This window comes from Convolutriloba macropyga, chromosome 4 (genome assembly GCF_964194025.1).
Source record: "Convolutriloba macropyga chromosome 4, txConMacr16.3, whole genome shotgun sequence".
NCBI classification, from domain to species: Eukaryota; Metazoa; Xenacoelomorpha; order Acoela; family Convolutidae; genus Convolutriloba; species Convolutriloba macropyga.
The window spans coordinates 14,931,582-14,952,360 of record NC_134471.1 but is presented as its reverse complement, the minus strand read 5'-3'; the positions used below and the strand labels follow the sequence as shown (position 1 = coordinate 14,952,360).

Genomic DNA, 20,779 nt, shown 5'->3' with positions numbered 1-20,779 from the left:
CAGACTTTTTGTACGAAAAAAAAATCCCCTGCACAATTTTTGGAAACAGGTCATGAACATTTTATTGTTATTTTTATTACTTAATGATTGTATCCCGAGAAGGCAGGGTACCATATCTCGTTCCTTTCTATTCGACCAAATTGTCCTCAACCAGACGAAACTTGATTCTCTTTACAGCCAAAAAGTTATTGCGTCTTATTCATTAATAATTGCATCGGTAAAAATGAACAACTTCAGTTAGCACATGAATACATTTCAAATCACATCATTTACTCTAATAGTTTAAATAACGCTCAGATAATTTGGTCGGTGCGAGTCGCCAACTGGTGTTGTTGGCGATGTTCTCCAAATGTTACTGGTTCTGTTATCCATATTTGCACTCGCTGAAGAAGCCACCGATGACGATGAACTTGGTGACCTTTCGACCGTCAAGTACTTCTGGTTGCTGTTGCTATTATTACCATAACTCAAATTGTTACTACTACTACTATTATTATTATTACTGACTCCTGATTTCGATCTTCGTTTTTTCTTCCCAACAGTGCTGAATCCATCCGTTGAGGTAGAGGCTGAATCTGCTGATGCTGATGAAAAAGGCCGAGGCGGAATCGATGTGTGAAGAGTTTTCGGAGCGTGAACAGCAGTGCCATTTTGTTTCATGTGACGCATATTCTATACACAATAAAAAAAATTTTTAATGATTTTGAAAGTCGACAACAGCCATTAAAGCCTTCTTTTTGGAAATAACTCAAGGCAAAGCATTAAATATGTTCAACCAACCATACCGAGCAACTTCTCCACTAAAAAAGCATTTTATTATTAGTTATCTCAGTTCAGATGAAACACGCTGCAGGTTTACTAAGCTGAAAGAATTACAATTTACCTAAATTCATTCCAATTTAATTAAGTAATGACGTTTACTATACGATATTATTTATACTACGTTTTGGAGTTTGTGAACCCGCATAAGCCCGTTGATCTTGCATGGTATCCAAGAGGACAGTTGATTGTAAACTTGAAAATTTATTAACTCGCACCTGTTTTTCCATTTGAATTCAAATCTCTTGCAAAATTTAAGATCAAATGTTGAACAAATAGCTTACTTTATTCTGGCCTGTCTGCTTCGTTCTAAAAGGAGTAGCCTGTGGAACCACCAGATCCTCGATCGAAGGCATCAACTCTTCACAATATCCAAGTCTGCCGTCATTACTATCTTCTCCGCGTCGACTAGTTGTCAAACTTTCGGATCCCCGACCTTCAGACGATGAACTCGTGATTCGCTCGTTTGTGATTGTGTCATCTAAACTCCTACTTCGCTTATTAGTTCTGTTGTAACTATGATTAGTGACTGATCTACATGATCTGATTATGTACAGGAAAATAAATAGAGCGAATACTGCAAATTCTACTGATATAAACATCATATGCTGCAAGACCAATGTGTCCGTCATATTGGTCATACTTTCTTCTAACTGCACTACCCGGTTAGTTAATCTGATGACGTCACCCTCCAATTCTAGAATTTTCTGAGAATGTTTGACGTCACGCGAGGCAGCCTCCTCGTTAGTGGATATTAGTGCTGTTAGTGTTTTGTTGTGTTTGGCTGTTATCTCGTCCATCTGTTTTTTGTACCTTCGAGAGAGCTGTTCCAAATAATCGCTACTCAGTGACATATTGAACTCAAGCTCACGCACTTTGTTTCTGAAGCAAAACAAACCCCCAATAAACAAAGGATATTGCAAAATTCCTTGTTGAAAGCCACCTTCTGTGACTTCAACATAAGCACCGGGTATTGAAATTCTTACCAGCGTCAGTTGTTATCGGTATCAAAAACAGAAAAAAAATACCTGATTAACATCCAGCAAACTGCTCTCACACAACAAGCGAGTGATTAGATTCGTCATAATTCGGCTCTAGATTAGCCAAACCAAATAGCCAAACAACTATCAGGCGAAAGATCGGTAGTACCAAAAATTGCTAAAGGACCAGCATCACTAATATAATTGCTACAAGCATAGTTTGAGAGCAATTCAACAACTTAAATAATTGCTGGTGTGAACCAACGACAAAAACAAAGGCTGCACAAAACTGCGAAAAATTCATAGCTCAATTCTAGAAATATTTCAAGTTCATTCATCATCATTTCGGAATAGAAAAAAACTCAAAGCAACCCGGTAACAATGGAAACATAGCCGGGATTAAAATAGAAAAAGAAGAAAAAAATTCATAAGTTTCAAAAACTGTTCTAATTCACTTTGCAGTTTCAGTTAGATTCGAAACCTAACACCACTATCCGGCGTTGTAACTGAACCAGTAAGAGAAAAATAAAAAGGAAAAACATACCCGGCAGATTGCCGGAAAATAGCCGCCGTTGATTCCAATAAGCATGATTGGGATTGAACGAATAGAATATATTGAAAAAAAAAGATTTTTGTACAAAAATATTTTTTAAGTCCGATTTATTTTGATGGCATTTCGTAGTTGAACATACTTCTGTTTCTTAGAGAGAGGCTACAGGGGCTACTATCAACACCAATAAGCATTAGAGGTGGTAACTAAGACTTATAGGAACGACGTTCAAATAGCGGGCATCTAAAATTGGGCTTTATGGGTTTATCTCGTTTCTATTTCTGACTTCAATTTTTTATACCGACTCTGTTCATTTTGAATTGCTTTGCTTAGCATCTGATGTTCAAATTCACTTTTAGCGGAATGAGAGAAGAGAGAAACTAGCCTAGAGAAGTCAAAAAGATTTCACGCAAAATGTCGAAAAAGCGGCAAAATGGTAAAGCGAAAAAAAGTTTGACGAAGTAAAAAAAAATACGAGCGCAATAATAGCCGGCTGAGAAGATGAGGACGGCTATTAATAAACAATAACATATTTCTAAAAGCAGGCGTTCCAATGTCCGCAGTTTCATTCGATTCAATAAAAATGATGTATCCATCCCTTAAAATGAAGGACAATAAGCTTAACACTAATAGCATTTGGTAGTATACTTAGGAACTTGGATAAATAAATGTATTAATTATCAACGCTAATTATTGATGCCCAGACTGTTGGTTTGTCCCATTCCTTTGATATTATTTTATGACAAACATGAATGTATTCACATGTGTGAAACGAAAAAACAAAAACGATTGCAAAAAATAGAGTGCCTACGTGTCTGGAGGCCAATACATACGCAAGAACTTTTTTAAATAGTGATAATGCCTGAGCTATAAAATGAGAACGAGGCCTAGCCAATACATAATTGCTAATCAAAAGTTATCAAAGCATAGCTGAGTGATACTTTGCAAAAAAAAAACATCAAAACTGACCATGAAAAGACAAAAAGCTTTTCTAAATTCCACAACAGCTGAATATAAAGGAATTTTTAAATTTTCGTCGTAGAGCACTTGAACTAAAATTTCAAGCAGAAAATTTGTGAATTGGAGCTAACCAGCTTAAATAACAAACCCGAAAACGATTGGTAGAATTGATTGCTAACGGGGGCCAATTGTGGGGAGGGTGGTCACTAAAAAGATGGTATTAGAGCTTACTATGAACTGAAAATAAAAATATAGCCGGCAGACTAAGTGAATAGTAGCTGCGAAATAGACTTGCGTGCCGTGCTGTAGAATACAGGTAGATACAGAAATGATTTGGAAAAAAGTTAGCCGGGCCAGCTTAAAAACTTCAATTCAAAGGGGGTGTATCATTCAGAACATTTTCGGGTGCAAAAAGTTTTGACAACGAAGAGGTTTGGACCTCAATCTCCGGCGTGAGAATGAAAAACATTAACCACTCAGCTATCAGTCCCTTATGTCACAGTTTATCTTACAAATCACTTTGTTTCAGCAAGAGACATAATTTCGTAATGCGAGCAACTTCGTCCACGCAAAAAAGCAAGAACACAAGCGTGAAAAAGTCATTGAAAAAAGTCAATCCAAATATGTTTTATAACAAATGATGAACGAAGAGCGTCAGACGAGAAAACAAAAACCAAGAGTACTGCAATATAGCTAAGCTCAGCTTAGCTTCGCAGCTATAATGAAACTAACTTCAATGCAATTTTGATTGGCCTTTTAGTAGAAGATCGCAGCAGACTAAGAAGCCTAAATTCTGACTTAAAGCAATTTAGATCACGCGAATATCAAGTCAAGCGTGATAAAATTAAAGCATGATAAATCTGATCAAACAAACTAAGACCATAAGGACTAATAGAATTGCTAATAAATTGGTTTGAGAAACAGATATAGACACTAATAAATAAAATAAAACCAAATAAGGAAATAAAAAAAACTAAATAAAAATTTGTTTAAGAAAGCTGTTCAAAAAGCTATTAAAAACCCTACCAACAGAACTATTTTTTTTCCACATGACACCAATCATAACGCATAAAATATAAACATAGCCGGCAGATTGCCGGAAAATAGCCGCCGTTGACGCGCTTGATGCACATCGGGATTGAACCAGAAAAAGACGAAAGACAATTTGGCTTATATTTTTTTAGTTTCAAAAAATTTTCTAATTTGGCGTGCAGTTTCAGTTAGATTCTAAAACTGTACTTAATTCAGCTTCTAAGCTGAAAACTAATAAACTTAATACCAATATCAGTTACTAAACACTCTAATGAACTTTGATAACCTAATTCTCAATGACTTAATGACCGGGCTTTATCGGTTTATCCCGTCTCGTTTGATTTTGCTAAACAAGAAATTAGGCCTAGAACGGACTACGAGTGAATTGTGAAAAAAACCATTTCTTAAAAAACCAGATCAAAAAAATAAAACAAACCTACTAATGCCGGAAGAATAGCCCTCGAACGACAGGCGGGTGGAAAAACATTTGACCCCACTCGGATTCGCACCATTGACCTCCCGCTTCATAACCATATGCACTGCCGACTGTGCTTTTTGTCCCTTATTTTTGCTATATGTTGGAACCGACTTAATATTAACGACCAGCTTTACTTCGGAGTGAGAGCTATAGAGATCACTCAAAAATGAAGAACGAAAGCGTAAAAAAGTCACTTGAGAAGTCAAGCAATGTTCTAAGAGAAAAGCGCACAATTGTCAAGCAAACAATTTGCATAAAAAAGATCAACATGTTTGCAATAATTGCTATGAACTTCGATCAAGAGCGATAAGAATCAGAAAATCAATGTCAAAAAGCCGCATGTGAACAAATAAACCACTAGCGAAAAATCGAATTTTTGTTCAAACACCGCTTTCTCACTCTACTTCAAAATTAGAGCGAAAAATCTCCATGCCGCGAAACCACTCGCTTTTTGCGACACTTCCTGATTCGGCGTGACCAAAATCACCACTCCAACTTGACTTCAAAAATCATATCATAAAAATATGTGAACAGATATTAAAAACATAGCCGGCAGATTGCCGGAATAGCTGCGAAAGAATAGACCTGCGTGCCATATAATAGAGATAGAAACAGATACAGATCTAAATTGAAAAGGGACCTCTTATTAGGGACCTTTACTGCACATATGAGTTCCTTTGACCTTAAACAAATTCAAATTAAACTTAAGTTTTAAAGTGCAAAAGTCATTTTATTGAGTGAGGTAAGTCATGTATGATCAAAATCTAATCACGCAAATAACCTAAAAACTTTCGCTAAAGCGAGTGAGAAATGAGGTCACGCTCGCAAACGCCGTTAGTGAGAGAAAGAAGTCATTCAGAAAATTTGACTTTTTCAGCTTTGCTGTGTGAACAAATGTAAAACGAAAAAAGAGCGTCAGACAACGAAAAAAAACCAAGAGCACCGCAATATAGCTAAGCTCAGCTTACAGCTTCGCAGCTATAAAAAGATAGCGCCCCACTACAATTCAAATTCTTTGAGTTGTAAAAAAGAAGAGCGCCTAAATAAGAGCCGTTTGAGAGATTGAGGGCGGCTATTAAGGAACCTTAAACGCCATAAGTCAAAGCTGCCTCTAGCTAGAAGACTAGATTCACAACTCGTGCCTAAATTTTCTTACACCAAAGTACTTCATTATATAGTGACTGAGATATGTCTATTCTCACCGCAATCTGACAAGTAGTGACTCTTTCTGGACAATATTTCCACTTCCACCGCCACCGTTTGCAGCTCCACTTGAGACATGATGATTTGCAGGATCTTCAACAACAGTTGGACTTGCAGAGCCTCCATGGTTATTTTCATTTACATTTGCTGCAACATTTGCATTTACACCTTCAGTGGGCAAGATTTCGGGCGCCGCTGAATTGCTAGACTCTATAATCCGCTTGCCACCTTCCTCATTACCTATTTTAGTTCCAGTCTCCGACCGCTTTCCATCAACTTCTGGTAACTTTACATCAGCAGGCTCTTCTTTTATCGTTACAATGCAGCACTGAGAATTAAGTCCTTTCATGGCAAATAAATATTGATACAAAGGGCAAGTTAGAAGCACCAATAAATCTTCATCACAGACGTACATAGGCAGAAAATCAGGATATGCAAGAGACATATTTACAAGAAAAACGTTTGATAAATCACTCGAATTATGTAACGTATTAACAGATAAATTCGGGGTCAATATCACGGGCGGGTTCATATTAAAACTACCCCCCGTTGGAATCTCGGGGGAACCAAAATCCGAATAGTTGGCATCCGTTTGTGGCCTTGGAACTTCCGGAAATGTGGAGCCAGTATTTTGCAATTTTTCAGTCGAATCTAAATCCTCTTTCTGCGAAGACATAGAATCATTCACAGATTTTGCCTCCTCAGTAGCTGTTGACCGCGTTCCTATAATCTTGTTTGCAATTTTTGCCATTGCGTCGGTTACTGTTGATAATACATTCATGTTTTTCGTATCCTCACTTGTCTGCTGTACTTGGTCAGGTTCAAGGCTTTCCTGATCCGAGTTCTGGCCAACTTCACCCAGAAGCTGCTCTTCGTCTTCAACTTCGATGGTCAAACCGAATGCTCGGACACTTGACACTGGACAATAGTGCTCTTTGCCATAATGTGACAAATATTCGACCCTGATATATTTATAATACATCTGGTCAGCAAAATTATACGACTGCAAAGTTCTCTCGTTTTTTGCTGTAAAGTTGCCCAAAAGTTTCCACTCTCTAGAAGGATAGCGATCAGATCCATGGACTGTAAAGTTGGCTAGTAGTGAGGAAAATAGTTCGTAGCACCCAATGTCTAGCACCTTGAGCTGAATTGGTTCGCACAGCTCAATTACAAAATACTTTTTTGGCTCATCGCAAGGAAAGTTGAGGTATTTGTCTCGATCAGAGTGTAGTATTGCGTCTCGCCCTAAACAATTTGCAACCAAGTGAAACCAAAGTGTCAATGATTTTTGGCACTTTTTATGAATAAAGATATACTGTCAAGTGAATATCCACAACTCGGCTTCATCGTTGATATAAATATCAAATGTTTTTAAGGTTGCGTTATTAATTACTAGAAACGGTAGAAGTGTCAAATTTAATAACATAGCTGGCAGATTGCCAGAAAATAGCCGCAATAGATTCGTAGATCGGCAGTCTAAAAAAAAAACAGTAAAAAAGACAGACCAAAAAAATTTGTCTTTTCATTGAAGGCTGATCTGTTATATTTTGATTAAAAATCTGTATAAGTTATTGCTGCCTCTATTAGCTGATCTCAAATAACCTTCATTTAGAGTGACACACACTCATTCGACCTTATCTCTTTGAATTAAAGCAAATAAAAGTCAATTTCAAAGTGAGGAAGTCATTTTTGAGAGTGATGTAAGTCAAGTGTGACCAAAAATTTAATCACGCGAATGAACAAAAAAAACTCGCTCCACTAAGAGCGAAAAATGACGTCACGCATGCAATTCAGTTGAAATTGCATGAACGAATGAACAAAAAGTGGCTGTGACGTCATATGGTCGTAACAAAAATCATGACGAAGAAAAAAAACCAAGTGAAGGCCAATAATAGCCCCAGCTATCGCTGCGCGGCTATTAATAACAACATAGCTGGCAGATTGCCAGAAAATAGCCGCAATAGCTTCGTAGATCTGCAGTCTCAAAAAAACAGTAAGACAGACCAAAAAAATTCGTCTTTTCATTGAAGCCTGATATGTTATATTTTGATTAAAAATCTGTATAAGTTTTTGCTGCCTCTATTAGCTGCTCTCATATAACCTTCATTTACAGTGACACACAGCCATTTGACGTTATCTCTTTGAATTAAAGTAAAATAAAGTCAATTTCAAAGTGAGGAAGTCATTTTTGAGAGTGAGGTAAGTCAAGTGTGACCAAAAATTTAATCACGCGAATGAACGAAAAAACTCGCTCCACTAAGAGTGAAAAATGACGTCACGCACGCAATTCAATTGAAATTGCATGAACGAATGAACAAAAAGCAGATTTGAAGTGATTGTGACGTCATATGGTCGTAAAAATCATGACGACGAAATAAAAAAAACATAGCAGGACAAGTCATGAAATACAATTCAAAGAATTTTCGTTGACTAAACAGAAAATTTGACCTAGAACGGACTATCAATGGATTGGAAAAACCATTTAGAAAAAAAATTCGATCCAAAAATTCGAAAAAACAGTAAAAATCAAAGTGAAATTGCCGCATGTGAACAAAAAACCAAACCACTAGCGAGAAAGCGAATTTTTGTTCAAACATCGTTTTCTCACTCTACTTTAAATTTGGAGCGAAAAAAATTTACGCCGCAAAACCACTCGCTTTTTCGCTCCATTTCCTGTTTCGGCGTGACCAAAATCACTACTCCAATTTGACTTCAAAATTCATGAAAATGTGTAAACAGATCTTAAAAAAAACCTAGCAGGACAAGTCCTGACGTACAATTAAAAGAATTTTCATTGAATAAACAGAAAAACTAGACCTAGAACTGACTATGAATGGATTGGTAAAACCATTTAAAAAATCCGATCCAAAAAAAACAGTGAAAATCAAAGTCAAATTGCCGCATGTGAACAAAAAACCACTGGCGAGAAAGCGAATTTTTGTTCAAACACCGTTTTCTCACTCTACTTTAAATTTGGATCAAAAAAAATTCACGTCGCAAAACCACTCGATTTTTCGCTCCACTTCCTGTTTCGGCGTGACCAAAATCACTACTCTAATTTGACTTCAAAAATCATGAAAATGTGTGAACAGATCTGAAAAAAAAAGACAGCGCCCCAATACAATTCAAATTCTTTGAATTGTAAAAAACCAAGAGAAGGCCAATAATAGCCCCAGCTATCGCTGTGCGGCTATAAAACATACCCGGCAGATTTCCGGAAAATAGCCGCCGTTGATTCCAATAAGCATGATTGGGATTGAACGAATAGAATATATTGAAAAAAAAAAAGATTTTTGAACAAAAATATTTTTTAAGTCCGATTTATTTTGATGGCATTTCGTAGTTGAACATAACGTACTTCTGTTTCTTAGAGAGAGGCTACAGGGGCTACTATCAATACCAATGAGCATAAGATATGGTAACTAAGACTTATAGGAACGGCGTTCAAACAGCGGGCATCTAAAATTGGGCTTTATGGGTTTATCCCGTTTCTATTTCTGACTTCAATTTTTTATACCGACTCTGTTCATTTTGAATTGCTTCGCTTAGCAACTGATGTTCAAATTCACTTTTTTCAGAATGAGAGAAGAGAGAAACTAGCCTAGAGAAGTCAAAAAGATTTCACGCAAAATGTCGAAAAAGCTGCAAAATGGTAAAGCGAAAAAATGTTTGACGAAGTAAAAAAAAAAATACGAGCGCAATAATAGCCGGCTGAGAAGATGAGGGCGGCTATTAATAATATGAACAATATGCATCAACAAAAACTTAGTCATAGTCAAATGATTTAGTTCATTTTTCAAAGAATTTTGAAATGATTCCTGGCATAGCGCTTTTCATAGGCAAAACAATTCTAAAAACCTTCTAAATTGCAGACCACCCATTAACGATATTTAAACTTTTTATATCCTAAAAAACTTCTTTCAGAGAGACTGCTGGTATATCCATGTCTGAGAAAGTGTTTGGCTACAACATACCTTGACTACTCGCGGGAGCATCCAGCACCTTGGCTCCACAATCTGCAGATGCAAAGTTCTGTGTGTACTGTTGCACTTTGAAACTGCTTCCTCCACCCACCCCTCCATTGCTGCCTGATGCACCTGCGTGTCCATTGCCACCAGCAGCATTGCCGTTAATCTACAGTAATACATCTGCAAGTTGAAAAAAAACTCTTAATTGCGCGATGGTCAAATAATGGCGGCTCAACCACTGTTGTTTGTAAGGTTATAAATATCTAAGCAATACACTCCATGGTAAACAACCCCCAGTCTGATTATAATAGAAAATCCCCCCCCCCCGCTGAAATAAACCCCATGTTAACATTGAACTTCGTTCATGATTAGTTGTTTGATTGTGTTAGTTTAATATGGTCAAATGCGCAGCTCTTTAACAGTCAAGTTGGTGTTTCAAAACCACTGTAAAATACAGAAAGCTCAAATATGCACAAAGCAGCTCATTCGAAAAAAATCAAGACATTAGTTGTAGTGAATCTGAAAATCTCGACTCAACCGGATTTTCAACTAACCCCATTGGAAGCCTGATTAGGGTTGCCAGAACCCTGCTCACTTCCCGAAGCCCCTCCACTTGCAGCACCATTAGCAGCCCCTTGTGCAGACGCAGCAGCTGCCTCTTTGCTCAGTTGCTCTTCCATCAGTTTCTGCTCCTTCCATTCCTGAATAACAATTGTTACAACTTGACCACTTATTTAGAGGTAAGTATATTTAAAAGAGCCCTTCAAAAGAGGTGTAACAGTTCAAACATTGAGCAATATTTAATTGATCAAGTTTCAGTGCAAACACAAGCTTCAGCTTCTTCATACATGGTAAAGAAAAATATTGTTTCCCAGCGGGAGAGATTCTTAGTGCCTTGATATCTTCATTGAAACCATCGCAAATTAATTAGAAAAGGCAAAATATCCGAACCGGCAACATTAATTAATCCGAACCGGCAAAAATTAGAACCCAGAGAAATCAAGAGATCAGTCACGAAAGTCTCGACGATACAAAATTGAGCCAGAAAAGGTTCAAATTCTATCTATTTTCCCTGTTTTTGTATTCAAAATTTCCAGCTACCAGAAACGACGTCCCTAGGAAAAGCTTAGAAAAACTACAGACAAAAATCCTTTTCAATCACAACAAACACAACGGATGAATAGCTCTCGAACTACTGACGAGGCCATTAATTTAGAAGGGGGCTTAGGCTAGAGAAACTTTTATGATGCAAAAACTCCTGAGTAGGGAGGGATTCGAATTAGCAATCTCCCGGATGAGGGTTTAGCATGATAACAACTAAGCTGCACGGGCTATAAACGGTCTTCTCTCACAATTAGTTTTATTTTAGCTACAGACTTTTCTGATTTCTCACAAACGAAACCACTGGAAAAAACCAAAACGTAAAGAGCAAAAAAATCACCTTGAGAAGTGAAATTAAACAATGGTTCTAGAAGAAAACAGACAAGCAAAAATTTTGTCAATAAAAGTTTGCAATATTTTACTTCGAACTTCGTATGGCAGCAGTTAAAAAGATAACCAAATAACGTACTATTCTCAAACGAGTGGCTGATTTTGGTAGTCGCTAGTTTAGGCTTAGGGAGACTATTTTTACTTGGTGGGGAGTGCAGGGGGAGTGGGGTACGGCAAAACTAAATTCTAATGACAAGACCTTTCTCCGATCTCATGGAATAACTTAGACCAGCACCCATGAACAACTTCATCTAACAAAACTTAATGAACGCTAACAAATAAGTCCTCAGCTCTAATAGTCCTCCATCGAGATGAAACTCTATTGACTTTTACGCCCTCTACTAAAAGTACTCTAGTAATAGTACAAAAAAATCACATTAAAACTTAGTTAGTTTAGTAGAGAAAAACAACTTTTCTAATTTTTTGCTTTCGAGTTCAGTGATATTCAACTTATCTTTGTAGAAATTGTGCCTCCAAATTCCTGTTCCCGGAAAAATCAAGAGCGGAGTAGACTCCGTGATGATTGAACATTTCCCCTGCGCTTTCCGTTATTGTTGCAAGAGTATACTGCGGAATGGAAAATATAATAATAATTTCGAATCTTAATCGGCACTTTGTGTAGACGTCCGGACCCGAACAAACATCATTTTCAAGAATAAACCCCTTGACAATAACTTGAGATTGCTATGGTAAGTCATATAAATGGGCACTAAAAAGTACCGAACTGATGAAAATGCTCGCGTCTGGAGCTCTTCGCTTCAGATAAGAGGTTTTGCTATTCCGTTTTGAATGCTTTCTTGAGTTTCTTGCTCTTGAAAGTTTTTTATTTAGAGCAGTTTTGCTCAACAATACTGAACGGCAGAAGTAAGTTAGCACCCCGCTTTACGACGTGAAAATTCAATTTATGAGGCAATATTACTCCAACTTAAAATCAAAGTTCGATAACATTTTTTAATGCCATTGATCCCTACCCTAGTCCTCTCGTCTACCTTTAAAACGCAACGTTTACTTACCAGAAATCACAATGTAAAGATGATGAACTGCAACCAAGATTCAGTGTAAAAAAGTTGTCACAAGATTTGATGTTTTCAGTTTTGTGTTGAACATTAGAGAGAGAAAAGATGTGAATAAATTGTAATCTTGCAACAACTTTCTTTTTACTGTGAAACTTGGATGGAGCTCACCAATTTTACATTGGGATTTCTAGTTAATTGAAAGTTGCGTTTTATCTAAACTTTATAGGTAGTCGAGAGGAGTAGTTTAGGGGATTCATGGTGTAAAACTGTATATTAGTGTATATTATTTGTGACTTTAAGTTGAACTATAAGTTCTGGGGAAATGAGAAATATCGACGTTTTTACATAGTCAGATGGGTGGTCTAAAACAATCAGACAACTTGCATTCCTCATTGATTAGTGTCGGACTTCGGTTCAACTCGGCCTCGCCTCGGTTCAACTGTGCTCGGTACATTAATCAAATCTTACATGCAAAGTAGTTCACTAACTATTACTTACCAGTATCAAGACCAAAAGGAAAACAACTTCTAAATTTCGATAAGTTTCAGACAAAATTTCGTTCTGTCTTAGCTCCACAAAAAGCTGCATTAACTAAAAATAATATACAATCACACTCACGCCTCTTCATATTGCAAGCCCGCTATGCTCAAGTTATATCAAAGTTCTATCCGAGCAAGAAAAACATAGCTGGCAGATTGCCAGAAAATAGCCGCAATAGATTCGTAGATCGGCAGTCTAAAAAAACAGTTAAAAAGACAGACCAAAAAAATTCGTCTTTTCATTGAAGGCTGATCTGTTATATTTTGATTAAAAATCTGTATGACTTATTGCTGCCTCTATTAGCTGATCTCAAATAACCTTCATTTAGAGTGACACACGCCCATTTGACCTTATCTCTTTGAATTAAAGTAAATAAAAGTCAATTTCAAAGTGAGGAAGTCATTTTTGAAAGTGAGGTAAGTCAAGTGTGACCAAAAATTTAATCACGCGAATGAACAAAAAAACTCGCTCCACTAAGAGCGAAAAATGACGTCACGCACGCAATTCAGTTGAAATTGCATGAACGAATGAACAAAAAGTGGCTGCGACGTCATATGGTCGTAACAAAAATCATGACGACTAAATTAAAAAAACCAAGAGAAGGCCAATAATAGCCCCAGCTATCGCTGTGCGGCTATTAAACAAAAGTTCTATCAAAGCAAGAGAAATCACACAGATATGCAGAGAAATCATACGACAATCTAAGATAGAAAAACCTGCTGGAATCAGTTCAGCATTGAAAACTATTACTACCATCCCAAGCAAGATGCACGCCCCGTTATCTTTCGTGTTCTGAGCTCTGGAGTTTTCCCATTTAATCACTATATAAATAGTTCTCCTCCATGATCGGTACCATGACTTCGACTGGCAACAAAAAGAACATTTTTTTCTCAAATACCTGAAAAGTGAACATGTCCTCTTTCTCGGTCTCTTTCTCCACCTTCTGATCAACAGTCTCGTTGATAACCACAGACCCGTTCACCACTCTGCTGGAGTTGCTTATGACTCTCGGTTCCTGCACATTGGAATCCGTCACTTGATTTCCTTGACCAGCCCCAGCTATGTTCGAATCTTGCAACAGATCGTTAATCAGACTTCGAGAATCCTGCAGCTTTCTCTCAACTGGTGGCGAATCCTAAAAATTCAAATCTATTCAGCAAACCAAATCTCATTGAGAGCTGTAAAAGAGTCTTGATTCATCATATACCGATGCATATCAGTACTGTTCCAGTGTCCGCACTGTTTTTTTAGCCACCATAACCTTCAAAATATTTTTCCCGATTTTTTTCTACATTCATCATCTTAAAAATTCCCAGCAGTGTTCACGGCGAGCTATAATTGTATCAAATGATTGGTTTGATTGCATCAACAAAATTTATTTCGGTGTGAGAGCAATTAAGAACATAAACCGACTAACGTCGGGCGAATTGCTCTCAAACGACCGGCGAGCGGTTGGCTTCGTCAGTAGCTAGCCACGGGGGGGGGGGGGTGCACTGGGGGCTGATGGGGGCAACACTGGGTTGGGGGGGGGCAACAGCGCGGTGGGGATGGGGGTCAACGGGGGGGGGGGGGGGGTTTCTCAACCTCTCAGAACCGCCCTTCACACCATAAGTATAAGTATAAGTCTCCAAAACAGTTTGAGCTGAAACAGAGCTGAAAAGCTCTAAGAGCACTTAATGCCCGCTGGGCGCTACCTGTTTATCCCGTTTTTGAGGACGAAAAGTCAAAAGCGTCAGACGAAAAATCGGTCAAGCGAAAAATCGCATTAAAAAAAGACCAACAGGACTAATATAATTGCTACAAACTTCGTTTGAGAGCAATTAATCACTAAAAAATGAAGAAGACAAGCGTGAAAAAGACATTTGAGAAGTCAAAGAATGTTCTAGAACGAAAGCGCAAAAACGGTTAAGCGAAATTTTCATTATAAAAGACGCACACCTTTACAATAAATGTTTCACACTTCATTCGAGAGCAATTAAAAAGCATGCAAACCTGTTGATGAGCTCCCTGAGATGGCAATTTTGCGCTATCATCACTAGCTACAGTCTTCTCACTTTCCTTCTTTAGATCTTCGGTTGAACCTTCAGTGGTCGAAGAACTAGCTGAAGAATCCAGCGACTCCTTCAGTTCGATACCTTCTGAACCCTTTTGAGGCCTGTCATCCAACGGAGCCTCAGAATCATCAGCGTTTTCAACGTTCCCTGATTTCTCTGTCTGTCCGCTATCGGTTAACGACTCATCATTACTGTTAAGCGTTTCATCAGTTGGAGCACCGTTCTCAATATTTTGATCTGTTCCCTCAAGCTTAGAATCTAAGTTTGGTTCTGAATTGCCTTCATCACTCGATACACCTGCCGTCACGTCACCGTTAGAAGATTTTTCTTCACTTCGAGTACTCTCACTTTTGTCTTTCTCATTTCCAGAATAAGCCTGGGATACGTCCTCTCTATCTGCTTCTTCTCCGGTTGACTTCACTGGAATTTCTAAAACAGAAAGGATAGGTTTAATCCAGAACTCTCTTGTAAGATGATGATTAAAGTCCGATAGGAAATATTCATCTCGTTGATTGGAGCCAGCAATGTGAGGTATTTTTTGACACTTCAGGAGCTGATGAAAAGTTATTGGCTTTTTAAGACAAAATTCAAGCTATCAGTGTTTACGTATCAGAAGCAGTCAGAGAGAATTACCCCCCCCCCCACCCTTGTCAAACCAGATCACTCGAACCGACCTTCAAATCCATTCTCATCTGCCTCTGCGTTGGCTTGATCAGTATCTTCATTATTAGGAGTGACAATCGATTCCTCGGATCTCATGTTAGCCGTTAATTGTTCGTCACTACTGGTGGCAATAGGATTCAAGACGTGTAGGCTGATGATGACCACAAAGACGGCAAAATTTGTAAAACAAAAGCCTTTGAGCCAAAATGATCTGTGACAACCCACTGACCTGAAATAAACCAGAAACTACGGTTACATTCTAAAAAACTAAAACTAGAAAGTAAATAAAAACATAATTCACTTTCGAATTTATCTGATTTTTTAAATCAACGCAAAAGTGCAATCAAGCAAAATTGCCATTTTTTTCAATTTTCTCAACTTGAACTTCGATCTTCTACACATAAGCATTAAGACTAGAGGAACAATTTATTCAACAAATCTCGTTACTTAGCAACGAGAGCAACTAAAACGATGTCAGCGACATGGCCAGCAGACAAAACTACGAGAAATTTGGAGGGGGGGGGGGGGGGGCAAAAGCTGCTGAACCTTGTCCCTAAGTTACCAGTATTGGGTTCTTGACTATGGAAGTTGGATTTTTAAAATCTTTTTAAGGGTCGTGAAACGAAGTGGAGCGAAGCCCTTATTAGTGACAAGAAAACGTGTTTTTTCGGTCGTCAAAACTTTCCAAATTTGCCCATTTTTGGAGCTAGGAGGAACCAATTTTTTTCTGGTCAAGTCATAGGGTTGTTGATTAGAGCCCAAATAACAGCTATCAGAATTCCCGAACTTTCCCGTAATTGACTTTGCAAATCGGTCATTGTGCAGATTATGAACTTTTTTCTAAACGACGAATTCCTCGTGAAGAAGCGTGCAGTTTAGAGCCAGATAAAGGAGAGTATCTTGGCAGAGCACTTTCATATAAATTACAACTATTAATTCCCTTTGAATGTTCATCTTTCCATAGTTAGAAAACCAAACTGACCTTAAGTGCAAAGCCGGCAAATAGTCGGAACATAGTGCCCAAATATTAGCCGTTTAGAGGCTGACGGCGGCTATTAACAATCTAATAAATTCATTAAAAATGGTAAAATTGACCAAACTAACCTCGTCATTGTCGATTGCTCAGTTTCACAACTTTCTTCTGATTTTCCACAAACTTGAAATTGGTCAGTCGCCGATATTTCTTCCCTGGGCTCACTTTCCCTTTTCTTCAGCGACAGTTCATTAGGAATGGTGTTGGAATGATGAATAATAGATAAAACTTTTGATCCATGATTTCTTTGTCGTGTCAAACTTTGCAAATTCAAATTGGAGCTTCTATAATCTGAAACTGTTTTCATTTACTGAATAACTCACTCACAGAGCCAGAGAACTAATGTACCAAACTGGAATTGAAACGTAAAAATGGGTCGCTAAACGTCTATTAGGAGCACTTATTGAACAGAATTTGAACACAGCGAAGCAAAATGCGAGATAAGTTTTGACAAGTTATCTTTCAAACATTTGAGGCATAAGCAGACTACTTTATGTTAACTAAGTCTCAAGTTACATATTGACCGCAGAACTTGAAGCCTTTTAGCTCCTTGTAATAACTTAGTGAGTAATAACAAAGAAATTAATAACTAAAACATCCTTCCTAAGACCGAGTAAATTTGTGAGCTTATTAAAAACTGTATCTATGACAACTGTTTCCCTCAAATGGTATGTATTTAGCTATATTTCTAAGTCGGAGCTGTTTGTATGCCTAAGAAAACAACATTTATAAATCCAGCCAATATATTACACAAAGAAGAAAGATAAACCACAGATTTTTGACACAATACGATTATTTTCTAACACACAATAAGAAATCGCCTCATAAAACAAAGTATAAATGCGATTATTTTTTACTCCTGATTCGAATAAAAAATATAGTTTACATAAATAAGGGAGTTGTTTCACCTCAATTTTAATTTCTCAATTTTCTCAAACGGAAAAGCAATTACTGAATAATTAAATAGTAAACAGGCTTGCACATGCCGTCATTGTACTTATTTTGAAACGTCAATTAGTAATGCGTAATCGTATGCGACGTGGCAGTGCACTGTTTTTCAGTTGTTTATTTGTAAGCAAGAACTTTAATATACCAGCTAGTCAGAATACACTCAAATGACAACGCAAACTTTGAGTGGACGTCAAAGGTTCGTCGCCTATCAAAAATTAAAAAGAAAACAGTAAGCACACTCACCGAGACAAGTAAAGTTTTTCTTTTTAATGAGAAGAACGATAGAAATGCTTGTCACCAAATAAAAATTTATTTGGCTATATTTTAAAGCTGCGAAAAAATTCTTGACTCGAGTAGCGAATATCTATTTAAAGTCTATTAAATTACTATCTTTGATCAATGACGTTTGACATTCACGTTACGTGAGTTCAAATTCTGATCACACCCATTATAAAATCCAATTCAAGCGTTTGCTTGTCCAATAACAAATGTCAATTCTGAACAATTGCAAAGTTTACACAAAACAACAACCTTCTGCGCCTTGCTGACTAACTCAGATTTGGTCGACCACGCCTAACAGACCTGGTACAGTCCTATTTAATTGTGTATCAAACTAACTAATATATATTCCTAACGCTGATCGTGCTATCAACAGCTATCTTGAACCGGTCTAAAAAAACGTAAGAGAATGGAAAAAAAGCGAGAGAATTGTTCGAAACAAATGCAAGTGAAAACAATAGACGCAGGAAGGACGGATTGCTCCTAATCGCCCGGTGGAATGCAATTCTATTGTTACGCGCTTCAATCGAGACGGGCGGCAATAAGTTGGCTAAGGCGCCTATAAGAACGCCAATTAAAATCAGTTTAGTCCTCAAGCAAGAATTCAACTTAAAAGCTTCAACCAATTTTGACGCATTTCTCATTTCAATTTTAGCAGTAAACTGTTGCCAATTCAGTTCAGCTGTTTTAAATTGTGAATGATCGAGCAACTTAGATAACGTTAAACGCAAGGCACGGAGCCAAGGACAAAAAAACATTGCGGACTAACCTCAGGCGAATTCCTCTTAAACGACCGGCAAGCGGTTGGCTTCGGTAGCAGACAGCTAGGGCTTCAGGATGCTAGTAGCATTAGGGTGGATGTGACTTGTGTGTGTGTGTGTGTGTGTGTGTGAGAGAGAGAGAGAGAGAGGCAAGAGTTGAAGGGGGGTCAAGCCATTGGGGGTAGGGTTGCGAAGGTGGAGGAGGTTGTGGAATGGGAGTGTTGGGGAAGGGTATAATGGGGGGGGGCTGATGGCGGTGACTGAGGGGATTAACTTTTAAGACTAAGAACCGCCCTTCATACCATGAAACTATCTCCTCAGTTTTGGTGAATCGAATTCTTCGAATATAGTAAGGCTTAGGGCTCTATGAGAACTTAATGCCCACCGAGCGGTACCTGTTTATCCCATTTGTGAGGACAAAAAGTCAAATGTGGTCAGACGAAAAATCAGTCAAGTGAAAAATCGCATTACGAAAAGGCCACACAACTAATACAATTGCTACAAACTTCATTTGAGAGCAATTAATCATAGGAAGTGGGTCTGATTGCAGCTTGCTTGAAGGGTGGATAATTTCCTAAAAGGGTTTTTCAAATCATGTTAATTAGAACTTAATGAAGACCACTAAAATGATATAATCGCATTCATGAATCCAATTTCGGCGCACTTTTCATTTCCCTTTGGTAGGAAATAACTGATTTTGGGTTTAACTGCCAACATTTTTCTAATAACGGCACTCATGCATCGAAAAAAGCAGGTCAACGTCTGTAATTGAAAAAATAAGTTCAAATTTGTGCAAATAGTAGAGCCCGTGGAAAAGTTACTGGGCTTTCAAACAATACACATTAACGACTTTCAAACGATACTCATTAACGGCTAAGTAAGGCAAACAACTCACAAGCCAGAGAACGTCAGCAATAGTGTGCAAAAAGATTGCTAAAACAACTTTAATAAAAATATATAATTGAACAAGGAGGCTCGGTAATGTGCGATCGCACATAAGATTCCGACCACGCTCATCCACCATTTTGGCATAATTGTCTACCAAATGAGGAACAGATAGAAAAACCGTAAAAATTCAATTGATTTTCAAACATAGCCGGCAGATTACCGGAATAGTTGCGAAAGAACAGACTTGCGCGCCGATAGATAAACCGATACAAAACAGATGAAACCGATACAGAGCTAAATTGAGAAAAAAAACGACGCCGCTCAAAAAGCTATGTAAAAAAATTCAGCGATAAATTGAGAAAGCTCGTTGAAATTCATTCCGCAGAATCCGTTTATTAGGGAGCTTTATTGCACATATGAGTTCCTATGACCTTAAACTAATTGAAATTAAACTTTAATTGAAATTAAACTTTAAGTTTTAAAGTCCAAAAGTCATTTTATTGTGTCAGGTAAGTCACATTTTTCTAGAGAGATCGAGAAATGACGTCACGCAAGCAAACACTGTTAGTGAGAGGAAGAAATAATTCAGAAAATTTGACTTTTTCAGCTTTGATGTGTGAACAAATGTAAAACGAAAAAGAGCGTCAGACGACGAAACAAAAAAACCAAGAGCACCGCAATACAGCTCCGCTCAGCTTACAGCTTCGCAGCTATAAAAAGGATTGGTGTATGAATGAAAAGATAGCCTCCAAAGCGAACAACTCCGTGGAGTAATAAAAATGATGCATTAGATTGATGAGATATGCCAATATTAAGGAAGCGGGTCAAGACGAACAGCAAAACCAAACAATAACAACAACAAACATTAATTACATCAAAACATTTATGTCCGTTTTAAAAACAAAACTTAATAACAAAGTCAAAATAGTGTCAGATAAAACTGAAGCTAAAAAAATAACTTGTAAAAGATATGGGACAAGCCAATAATAAGGCTTGATGGTAACAATTGCACAAAAAAGAACAAAAACAGTTAAAATAAGTTGAAAACAAGTTGAAAAATTCGCTTAATTTACTAAAAAAACAATCAGTTTCAAAGTAATGAAAGCCATAGGA

At 37.6% G+C, this 20,779-nt stretch overlaps 1 protein-coding gene across 2 annotated transcripts; it reads right to left on the bottom strand.

The window, feature by feature from the left end:
- Positions 1-185: 185 nt before the first annotated feature.
- On the bottom strand, positions 186-18,103 carry LOC142337474 (uncharacterized). Of its 2 annotated transcripts, XM_075386722.1 has the most exons (10): positions 17,982-18,103; positions 16,859-17,078; positions 15,766-15,983; positions 15,030-15,520; positions 13,936-14,172; positions 10,545-10,691; positions 9,997-10,156; positions 6,022-7,267; positions 1,104-1,701; positions 186-672 (listed from the first exon to the last, which is right to left on the bottom strand). In XM_075386722.1, exons 2-10 carry the CDS (start codon positions 16,864-16,866, stop codon positions 283-285), a joined length of 3,495 nt encoding a protein of 1,164 aa, XP_075242837.1. In that variant the 5' UTR covers positions 16,867-17,078; positions 17,982-18,103; the 3' UTR covers positions 186-282. The 2 variants fall into 2 exon arrangements, with proteins under 2 accessions (XP_075242837.1, XP_075242836.1); XM_075386721.1 differs by lacking the exon at positions 17,982-18,103 and having other exon boundaries at positions 16,859-17,663.
- Between the last annotated feature and the right edge of the window lie 2,676 nt (positions 18,104-20,779).

Bases quoted from the DNA above. Each gene is read 5' to 3' on its own strand.
- LOC142337474 (XM_075386721.1), bottom strand. From the start codon at position 17,094: ATGAAAACAGTTTCAGATTATAGAAGCTCCAATTTGAATTTGCAAAGT. The intron at 15,521-15,765 runs GTCGGTTCGAGT...TTTCTGTTTTAG, and splicing joins AGATGAGAATGGATTTGAAG to AAATTCCAGTGAAGTCAACC. The intron at 10,157-10,544 runs GTTAGTTGAAAA...GTATTACTGTAG, and splicing joins CTAATCAGGCTTCCAATGGG to ATTAACGGCAATGCTGCTGG.